At 49.6% G+C, this 11,589-nt stretch overlaps 1 protein-coding gene across 1 annotated transcript; it reads left to right on the top strand.

Moving 5' to 3' along the window:
- Positions 1-4,339: 4,339 nt before the first annotated feature.
- LOC127328925 (uncharacterized) lies at positions 4,340-5,894 on the top strand. Its single transcript, XM_051355484.1, has one exon. The coding sequence runs from the start codon at positions 4,340-4,342 to the stop codon at positions 5,849-5,851; it is 1,512 nt and encodes a 503-aa protein (XP_051211444.1). The 3' UTR covers positions 5,852-5,894.
- The last annotated feature ends 5,695 nt before the right edge of the window (positions 5,895-11,589 follow it).

Raw genomic sequence — 11,589 nt, 5'->3', positions numbered from 1 at the left:
GAAATATAGAAAAGTGTTAAATTGTCGAGTAAAAATAAACAGTGGAGATTTTCCCTGATTCTACGATTCAAGAAAAATCTCGGGGGCTACTGACATAGGCATCCCAAATGGGCCTGCCGAAGATAGTACCCGGAGTTTACTGAAGGCCCACTACCCGAAGAATAAGAAGATTCGGAAGCCCAAGATATTGTTAAAGGAAAGTTAGAGTTGTAATAGGAAGCATTATTTGTAAACTTGCGGGATGAGTTAGAAACCTTCCCGGACTCTGTAACTTGTACAACACGAATCCCTCGGCTCCGCCTCCTATATAAGGGGGAGTCGAGGGACAAAGAAAGCATTGAATCATTGTCTCTCGAACCCTAGTTTTCATAATCGTCGAGTACTTTTCGGCTGAAACCTTCGAGATCTACTTGCCCTCTACTTCCAACTAAACCGTAGTCTACAACCCGTAGGCATTGACAAGTTGATACCTTGTCAGACGGTGATGTGGCATGTGGCCCATCGGGCGGCCCAGTTGCTGTAGATCCTGAAGGATGAAGTCCATCCCAGGAACAGGAAGCCGGATCCCAACCAACCTACGAAGGAGGCCGGATCCGTGAAGGCCCATGAAGTATCCGGATCCAGCACGGTCCCGATGGAAGGCGGATCCTTGACGTACACGGCAAGATATTGTACCGTAGTTAGGCAACTTGTATTCCGGCTAGGACTCTCCATGTAAACCCTAGATCCGTGCGTCTTTATAAGTCGGATCCTGGGAGCCCTAGAGGCACAACCACAACTCATTGTAACAACGCGAAAGCGCCCATATAATTCCAGACAAGCAGCAGTAGGCCCTGTCATCGTGCAGGTGTTCCAAAGCTGGGTAAATCGCGTACCACCGACCCGAGAGCACTCCGCCATATGGCTCCTACTTCTTCTCCCCCTCGTGAGGATCCCTCCTCTGAGGCACCGTCGAATAGGAAACGACAAACATGAACCACAACATTGATACTAGTGTTGTCAATTGAAATAGTAAATTGAATCTTAACTATGGTGAGAGAGACATACAACCACAAATCCACTTATGCAATACAAGTTGCATGTCGAGCATGGAGCAAGTCATGAACGCGGTCATGTAAAGTTAGCCCGGGCCACTTCATCCCACCATACCGCAAGATGCAAAGTACACATAACAAAAGACAACAAATGCATCAACGCCCACAAAACCATTGTGTTCTACTCGTGCAAACAATCTATGCATAGACACGGCTCTGATACCACTGTAGGGATTTGTAGCATAGAAAACAAAAAATTTCCTACCGCAAGAACGAATAACAAACCAAGATCTAATCTAGTAGATGGTAGCAATGAGGTGAAGATCAACATACACTCGAAGATCGCTAAGCGTTAACGAGATAAATCTCGTGGTGGATGTAGTCGATCACTTGCCGCTTTCAAAAGCGCATAGAAGATCTTGACGGTGCCACAATTGGGCAGCACCTCCGCACTCGGTCAATGAGATGTTGATGACGATGTCCTTCTCCCCGTTCCAGTAGGCAGCAGATGTTGTAGATCCTCCTCGGAATCCCGCCAGCACGACGGCGTGGTGACGGTGGTGGTGGAGATCTCCGACAGGGCTTCGCCGTAAGCACTACGGGAGAAATAGGAGGATGGAGTAACTAGGGTTTGGAAAGAGGGGGGACTTGGGGCGCTGGCCTTGGGTGCCCTTGGTGGTGTGGCTCAATTGGTGTAGCCAGCCCCCTCCCCTCTCCCCTCTTTATATAGGTGGAACCTCCTAGGGTTTTCCCAAAGTTCGAGTAAGAGTCCAACTAAAAAACTTCCACATTGGTGAAACCTAAGGGAAGTGGGACTCCTCCCTTTCCTTCCCCTATGAGCTGTACTATATTGCGAGAAATTATGTCTATATCTTCTAGCTGCACAAGACCAGAAGTTTCTAGAACATTCTAGCGCCTTCCATAAATGCACCGGATCATTTCCAAACTTGGAAAGTGACCTGCTATATATGAATCTTATTCTTCGAACCATTGCGGAACTCCTCGTGATATCCTGGATCCCATCCGAGACTCCGAACAACATTCAAACTCCATTAGATAATCCATATCTACTTATAACGACATCAAACCTTATGTGTGTCACCCTACGATTCGAGAACTATGCGGACATGATCGAGACTCCTCTCCGATCACTAATTAATAGCGGGACCTGGAGATCCACAATAGCTCCCACATATTCAACGATGACTTCGTGATCGAAAGAACCATTCACATAAAATAACAATTCCCTTTGTCTTGCGATATTTTACTTATCCGAAGTTTGATCATCGGTATCTCCATACCTAGTTCAACCTCGTTACCGATAAGTACTCTTTACTCGTACCGTGATATGATATCCCTTGTGAACCAGTCACATGCTTGCAAGCTAATTAGATATCATTCCACCGAGAGGGTCCAGAGTATATCTATCCGTCATTAGGATGGACAAATCCCACTATTGATACAAGTGCCTCAACCCTATACTTTCCGAACACTTAATGCCACCTTTATAACAACCCATTTACGCAGTAGTGTAATCAAAGCATCCATCCGGTGTAGGTGATTAACAAGATCTCATGGTCAAAGAATTAAGTTTCTATGCATATTAAAGCTTGAAGCATAAAGAACTAAATGACTTGATCATATGCTATTCTTACTATAGGTGTATGTCCATCACATCATTCACCTAATGATATGACCTTGTTATTAATAACATCCAATGTTCATGATCATGAAACTGTGATCATCTATTAATCAACAAACTAGTTTAACAAGAGTCTTACTAGGAACTCTTTTATGTTTACAAAACACACAAGTATTAATGTTTCCGGTTAAAACAATTATACCATGGGATGTAAAAAAATTGTCATGAACACTAAGATATAACAATAAACACTTTTATTATTGCCTCTTGGGTATATCTCCAACAATTGGTAGGGATAAATAATAAATGAACATGCATCTCAGAAAATAGATCTGGTATGGGACAACATGCACCTATAGAAATCATGTAAAGGCTACGAATCGGGTGGGAAGATCCATTACCACTACGAACAGATACATAGTCAGGGATAATTCAGAGAGAAAGATTGAAATCACATATACCTTGCGCTGGGCATGAAATATCACCGGGAATGGAGACGAGTGGTGAGTCGTCCTGGCTTCCTGGGACCTGCAGGGGGATGCGGCCGTGCGTCGTTGTGGGGCATCTGCTGATGCTGCTTCCTATGGCCCAAAGGAAGGTGACTGCAGGCTGAAGCCGAAAGGAGGTACGAGGGGAGAGGGACAAGGTTGTAGAGGCTTCTCCTGGGCAGCACAATGGTGGAGGCGTCCATGGTGCTGAGCACAAGGATAAGCACCCAAAAATCCACACATCAGCCTGCAGGCCACGGTAGTCGTCCGAGATCTAAGTTGCAGCAACAAGCCCGCCTCATACCTCGTCGATGCTTCGTTGCCGCCAGTTGTCCCGACCGGTTTGGCCCGCTCGCCACTCGGCGAGCGCGCCCTTGGCGCGGCCAAGCCATCTCGTCCCGGTTGGTCGTGGGTGCCTGGGAGGAAACGAGCATCTAACAGCCGCCGCCGCCCTTGTGCTCCCTGCCGTCGCTCCGCCGGAAGATGACCTCGAGGGTGGAGGAAGAGGAGAGGACGGGGGCAAGGAGAGGAGTGGGCGTCGCCGCCACCAACCTCCGTGCGCGCTCCGACCCACGAACGTGCAGGGGAGAGGTGGCGCGCCAACCTCCTCTGTTTGGGAGTGCCTCCAAATCCCGCCATCCACGAGCCGCGCGGCCGCCGGCAGGACGCGCGACGACTCGATCTGGTTTTTCAGCGTGGGAGAGAGGAGACAAGCGCGGGGCTCTAGGATGGGGGATTGGCTGCTTTTCTCGATCTAGGGTTTCACCGCATGTGGACGCGAAGAAAGGTGACGCGAAACGAGCAGTGTCGCAGTCTCCAACCGTCGGCCCCCGCGCGTAGCTGGCCCCACGCATCATCGACTCAGAGGGAAGCTGAATAAGTGAGAAAAATATTAACCGATCAGACGGCTGTGGTGAAAAGTGGAATTAGAAAACGGACGGATCAGATCATTTTGCCACTCTCAGACTCCTGGTTGGCCAGGTAAGGTGTCAACATTTATAGGAAGTAATTCTAAAAAGTGTGGTCAGATGGCGGTGGGATACCTTATTTATTTTTTTCATTTTGAGAAAATGGCGGTGGGGTGTGGCCGCGTACGTAATTGTCTCATACGGCCCGGATAGCCGGGCAATCCTGCTGCTTGGTAGCCAAATCGGTTTGCTTTTGGAAACCTAACCATGGTAACCCTAGCGGATCACCACAAACAGCAACCATCCGACGGTCCTTCGCCGGGAGCCGCCGACCGGTACCCTCGCTGGGTTTTGTTCGAGGACCACAGGAGATGCGAGAATCCCGATGCCGAGACCGTGGCGCACGCTCGCACCTACGGAGGCCGCCCCGTCAGCCTCTCCTTTGGCCTCGCCCCGCCGCCGGCAATGTCGCGCCTGCGCGTCGAGGTCGACGGGTTCTACATCCATCCGAGGATCATCGCGGCCCATCGGGACTCCGTCCTCGTACAAATCACAGCACCGAAACTAGGAGCCTACGTCTGTGATGACCGGAACTACTTCATCTATTGTGCCGGTGATGCCGCAGCGGACCCATCCCGGCCGCCGTCGCTGTCGCTTCTGCCCCCTTGCTACCTTGAACGAGGCACCGCGCTCCTGCGCCGCGGCCAGGACGAGGTGCTTGTGGCGACGCTGAATCTCCCTGTTAAGGACCAAGAGTCGCCAATCGAGGCCGAGCTCTGCATGCTCCGATCCGGCGAGCGGCCGGAGTGGCATCTCAAGCGGCTTCCGGTCATTCACGACGAGGACAAGCTGCAAGAGGTTTCCATCTGGGACACCGACATGGTCATCCCCGTCGGCGATCGGTTCTTATTCTGGGTAGACTACTACCGCGGCATCATCTACGCCGACGTCTGGGAGGACACGCCAGAGCTGCGTTACGTGTCCCTTCCCGTGAAGCCCAACCTCAGTAGATACCACAAGCACGGGCGCGATGGGTCGTCCTACCGGAGCGTAGGCGCCACCGACTGCGGCGGCACGGTCAGGTTCGTCGAGGTGTTCTCACGCTGCTGTTGCGGCGGCCATGGCACCACCTCCTGCGCTCGCTCAAGCTACGCCTTCAACATAACCACGTGGGCGCTGAGGATGGACGACATGACGACATGGGACAAGGTGGGCATCGTCGACTGCGACGAGCTATGGTCCCTCCCCGGCTACCACGGCGTCCTCCCGCGCATCAAGCCGCAGTATCCCACCATCAGCCTGGACGACCCTGACGTGCTCTGCTTCATGGTGCGAAAGTACCCCTACGATATGGAAGACGTGGACGGCGACCTTGCGATACGGGTGATCAAGTTCGACACTAGGCTCATGGAGCTGCGGTCCGTCTTCTGCTTCGAACATCAATCCCACAGACCCGTTTACTTCCCCTCCGCCATTTCCCGATACTTCGACGCCTCCTCCTCTCGCAGCCGTACCCTGGCCACGGCAAAGCACCATCAACAAGGACCGAGATCAATTAAACAGAGCTTACCGAAGGTGGCAGCAAAGGCTTCACCCGGAGAGATGTTGATGGCGCTTCGAGAGATACCTGACTTGGCGCGTGATGACATGCTAAGAACATATAACCTTCTTGTGTGTGATGAGAGCCAATTCAAGTTCGAATCTCTTTTGGCGCTTCCAATGGACATGAGAAAGGATTACTGCCTGTTGCTCTGTGGGAAACTAGATGAAACCCCGTAAACCTTTTATCTACCGATCTCATCTTTGACAATGATTTTGTTGCCCTGGGTTTTCGTTAGCTTATTGAAACAAGTTCTACTATAAAAAGTTTTGCTCGGCTCCGGTGGCGCGCCTTAGCTCGATCTAGACTCAGCAGTTGTCGCTAGGTGGTGCAAAGATTAATTTATATTTTCTTATTCTTTTGAGTTCTTTCTACTACTATATGAACGATTATCAATAGATTGGTCGAACTTTTTTTTTTTGAAGAAAAGCGTCTTATATTTATGAACAGAGGGAGTACATTCTAACACTAAATAGCAAATGGTAAATATACATAAGTTGTTTCCATCAACTACAAAATAAAATTTAAAAGAGATGAGCAAATCAGCAAGGTGTTCAAATTTATTTTCTTCCATAAATTAATTTTATACTTTTCTGAAAGCAACTGAAGATAAATAACAATAAAGTTTCTCGTATAGTTTTAGTTTAAGCCACAATGCTAATACACGACTATTAAAATAGTTAGAGCTAATAACACCTAAGGTATATAAACTTGTCACGTGGGAGCAAATAGGTACACAAACTTGCAACTTGTGGTGAACTAGTACAAAAACTTTAAAGGTGGATGCAAATTGGTCCAAAATGCTCCCAGGAATGACACGTGGCTTTGAGTGTTTTTATGGAAAACCCCTAAATGTTTTTCTCTCAGCCATCATGTCCTTCGACGTTCTCTTGTAATCTCGCCGGCAGGACGACACCAGCGCGGCCTCCGATGCCAGGGTGACAACCAGCTTGGTCCTAGGGCGCAACAGGTGCGCGAAGAAGCTCCTAAACTCGTCCTCCCTACCCACCGCATTATCCTTGTCATCTTGTCGGCCTCCAGGACGGGTTGAAGCCACTGCCATTCACGGCGAACTTGGCATCGTCCTCGTCCTACTCCTACACCATGGGGCTGCCAGCTGCCGAGTAGGTCGGAGGCTTCTTTAGGCCGCGGAGGAGGGCGGAGGCGTCTTGAGGCCGTCGGAGTCGTTCGGAGGTCTTGTGCTTGCGGTGCATGGAGGTGTCGATGCCCAGGTGCAAGCCGAACGGGGCATGGCGCCACGGCGTGGAGCAAACCGGTTAAGACTCAATAGAGCGCACAGGAGAAACGCACGCCCGTGGGCGGCAATGCAGGGGGAAGTGGAATGAATGGGAGTACTCCGGCTGTCCGGGCATCCGCTGTGAAGACCGCCGCGCTGGCGTTCTTGACGCTGCGCCTACACACACCTCACCGTTTCTGCAGTCTGAAAGCAAGACAACCAAACTAGCAAGTCAGTCAGTCGAACACATTACAAAGAATATGCAAAACAAGATAGGATTGAGGATGGGATTGATTCATTGTGCGAGAGCTCAGATCAAATAAAAAATTAGGACTAAAACTGGAGTGATTTCATCCTATCTGATATCTGATCGGATGCAAGTTTTCCACATCTAGGCTCTACCCTGTTACTGCTTCTAGTAAAACCATCTTCCAGTCTAGACAAACGGTTGATTCCTTTTTTGGTTGGCTTTTGGCCCTATGTTCTTCACCAACACAATTTGCTAAGAAATCTCTCCCATATCCTTGAATTAGGCGAAAACAGAGTAGTCGTGGCATTTTCTGACGCCGCCAAGAGACTGATACCGTTGCAATGGATGTCGAAGCAGGGGCAGCGTTCGGCATAGCAGATCATGGAGCTGCAGGTGGTGTGCGCAGCCACGTCAGGCAAGGAGCATGCTGGCGACGCATTGCCCAAGGCCACAAAGATCCTTGAGGACCGCCTTCACCTCAACCCATCGCTGCCGGCATGCTCTTGCCAGACACACAACAACAACAACAACAACAACAACAACAACAACAAGATTTAAGGTCTGTGCGCGGCATGAAGGCATGGGAAGTACGCATCGCGTCTACGACAGAATCCATCCGGCGACATTAAAAGGGAACATGGAAGGACAACATGCATGTAGGGACTTTTTCACAAAAATACCAAGCCACGTGTCAGCCCTAGGAGCATTTTGTACCAGTTTGCACCCACAATTAAAGTTTGTGTACCAGTTTACCACAAGTTGCAAGTTTGTGTACCTATTTACTCTCACGCGACAAGTTTGTGTACTTCCAGTGTTATTATATATCAACATTGGTAAGATTATCAATACAAGTATGTCAGGGAAAAGTAACCAAACACCTGCTCGTATGTATCTCGGTACTTCATATATTTTCCTCGTGACGAATATACGCAGAGCAAACGCCCGCTCGCTCGCCACCGTGCTCTCGCACCTCCGTGCCAACCACCCCATGCTCATCCCGCCGTGCTACTCATTGGTACATGATTACGGTCTACGGCGGGGCCTCGCTTGCGACCAAGCAAGCAACCGCCTATGAATGTCCTTGCCTATCGGTCGACATCGAGTCGTCGTGGTGATGGAAACCGGCCGGCACAAGTCCTGCTTGACTGCTTGTCCTCTCTCCGGATGAGCCCACCAGTGACGTCCAAGGCCAGCATGGGCGAGGATTTCCGTGCCTACTCCTACAGTCCTACATGGTGTCATTTCCGCGCATGCGCTACTAGTCTGCTAGTACCACAACCAGCTCCCTGGCGCGCGCCGAGCGCTCCCCACTTCCTAGACCCTGAATGGTTCGAGAAGGCCAGGCCGACAACGGTACAGAGCAGAGGAGGGCATTGTGCGAAACAGGGAACCTTTGAACGAGCTGATCATCGAGGCGAGGGCAAGCTTCAGCGGCATCGGCATGCTGCAGAAGAAGTCAATCCCATATGTAACCGGTCGCCTTAACCCTTGTGATTATGTATGTCTCCGTTGTGATTTTCTTGGTTGAGAAGTGAAAGTCTTGCTTCGAAGAAGTTGTTCTTTTTTTACGCTATACATTTTTAGATTTGTATATACTGCATAATCAGTAGTTTCTTTGTTAAATTTGTTGCTCGCAACTTCACAAACATAAATTATGCACTAGATGTATGGGACGGCAATCGCAACGTGTATGATCTTGTTGTTGTGAATGCGTGAGGGGGTCGATCGAAGGGTCTGGTCCGGATCCTAAAAACCTCATTGTTAATAATTTATTTTAGAAAAACATCCTTATAAAGTTTTCGTTCTAAGGTGACACACCAAGTGTCAGTCTCACATGTATGAATTTGCACCAGAAATGCAAGTTTATGTTTCGCGGGGACATATCTTGCAAGTTTTTTTTATGAAAATACACCTAAGGACAACTGTTTTTCGATTTTCTTCTTTGGCTGAATGTATGAGCTAATTAAGAAATTAGTAGGATATCAAAAACGAAAGAACAACTGTAGAAGAAGTTTCCTGGAAAAAGAAAAAAAAAATAGAGCGGTGGAGGAAGGGCGATTTTGATAAAAATAACCTATTTGTGAAAGAAAATCACAGACTAAACCTCTGACCAAACTATTTCACCGAACTAACCCTTTTGTGTGGCGCCCTTGCCATCGGCGCCACACTTGTCTGTGTGGCGCCCATGCGAGCGGCGCCACACATCCATGCCGACGCGGCGCGGTCGACGCTGCGCGCCGTTGACCAGCCGACGTGGCAGGATGTGAGGCGCCGCTCGCATGGGCCGCCCACGCCCGCCCGAGCCCGACCCAGCCACACTCCTCTCTCTGTTTCACTCGCTCAAGAACAAGGCGTCCGGCTCTCTCTCTCCCTCCTCAAATCCCTACCCAAATCCCTTGTATTTCCTCAGATCTGTATGTGGAGATCGTTCCCAACCCGTTACTTGAGGTAATCTCCTCTGTTCCCCTTCTTTTCATCCAATGAATTGATCGATTTTGTTGGATCTAGATGTGAAACCCTAGGTTGATTTGAGGGTGGATGTAGATTTGGTTGGATCTTAGGGTTTGTTGAAGTAGGAGAAATGGTAGGGCTAAGTTGTATTGGTGGAAACCCTAGGTTGATTTGTGTTGATTATGGTAACTAATGAACACATGTATGTATGTGTTGTTCACATTATGCTAGGGGTGGAAAGAACTGTTCATGTTCATCATGTGCAGTGGCGGAGCCAGGAATTGAACTGGGGGGGGGGGGGGGGGGTCGAAACCAAGCTCTAAATTTTTTTTTGACAGAAAAGAGCAAATGTATTCAATAAAAGAGGTCCAAGCAGATTCAATTTGCATATTTCATCAAGTACAACAACAAAATGACTATAAAAAATAAGAACACCAAAATAGAGCTACATTTTGATAAGATAGTATCATACCATTAAGTTGCCTCCTCCTCGGCGTCCATCGAAGGCAGCCGGGGACGAGCCGAGCTGGGGGCAGACGGGCAGGGCCGACCGGCCGAGCAGAGGCCAGGCGATTGGAGTCGGAGATGGGGACGAGCTGAGGCGTTGAGCAGGGGAGGCAACTGGAGACGAAGGCGGCGGTGGCGGGCCAGCGAGGAAAGGCGGTGGTGGGCCGGCGGGGAAAGGCGGCGGGCCGCCGAAACGGCGACGACAGCACCGACCTCCTCGACCTGGTCAGGGACGCCGAGGCCCTGGCTGAAGCGGAGAAGGAAGCAGAGGAGGAGCGGGCGGCCCATGCGGCGGTCGATGCCAAGATGGAACAGCGTAGGGTGGCGGCCGCCGCAGCCGCAGAGGACTCCGACTCCGACATATCATGGTATTTCGATGACCCTGATGCGCCTACCCCGGAGGACAAGGCGGCAGAGCAGAGGGCTATAGTCGAGTCCTTCGAGACGCTCAAGGATGACGCTGTTATCACCAGAAATTGACCGGATCAGAGGTGGGCCGCGATTAAGATGAGCTTGAAGAATATACCTGGAAGAAATACATGAATCGGCCTTGTATACAAATTTTGGGCTAGTTTGCCCGTGTATCTGTAAATATAGTAGGATACGTGTCGGTTAGATAGAATTTGGCTCGTGCACGGTTGGGATTATTCCCACGTTAGAAAGTCTACGGACTATAAATATGTATCTAGGGTTATTGAGAAAGACAACAATCACGTTCATCACAAACCAATCTAGGCGCATCGCCAACTCCCTTGTTTCGAGGGTTTCTTCCGGGTAAGCATCATGCTGCCTAGATCGCATCTTGCGATCTAGGCAGTACACGTTTATTCGCTGTTCATGCGTTGCTCGTGCTGAAGCCTTGTTGATGGCGAGCAACGTAGTTATCATAGGCGTGTTAGGGTTAGCATCGTTTCATCGTATCACATGCTTTCGTCCATGCAACCCTTAGACGTCTAGCCGCCCTTACACCTATCTTAGGTGTAAGGGCGGCACCCCGCTTGATCGTTATTTAGTAGATCCGATCCGTTATGATTGTTCCTTGTTCTTCAAGGATTAGTTTAATATCTGCATAGTTAGGCCTTGCAAACGGGTTGAAGGATTCAGTAGCACGTAGGGTGTAGTTTGCTAGCCCTAGATGAGATGTTCCGGGGATCACTTCATGTTGGTTTTTAGGCCTTGTCTAGGGTCGGTTTATTATCACCGTGCGTGGCTGTCAGGCTCAATCACGCGTAGGATGTTCCGATTATGTGGTGAAAACCCTAAATCGTCGTAGGTCGTTTTAGCTTTATATTGATCAAGCAGGACCACCATGTGATCGTATACCTCATACGAATCATGGGCGGATCGGCTCCTTGAGCCAATTCACAGGACAACCTGAGAGCCGATCGAGGCTCGTATTTAATGTTTACGTGTATGCCATGCAGGAAACTAAGCGAAGCAAATCCATCACCTTCCTGACCAGGTATAGGTCA

Source organism: Lolium perenne, chromosome 2 (assembly GCF_019359855.2).
Source record: "Lolium perenne isolate Kyuss_39 chromosome 2, Kyuss_2.0, whole genome shotgun sequence".
In the NCBI taxonomy this organism is placed as follows: domain Eukaryota; kingdom Viridiplantae; phylum Streptophyta; class Magnoliopsida; order Poales; family Poaceae; genus Lolium; species Lolium perenne.
The sequence above is the reverse complement of the archived record's forward strand: the minus strand, read 5'-3'. Positions and strand labels throughout refer to the sequence as shown.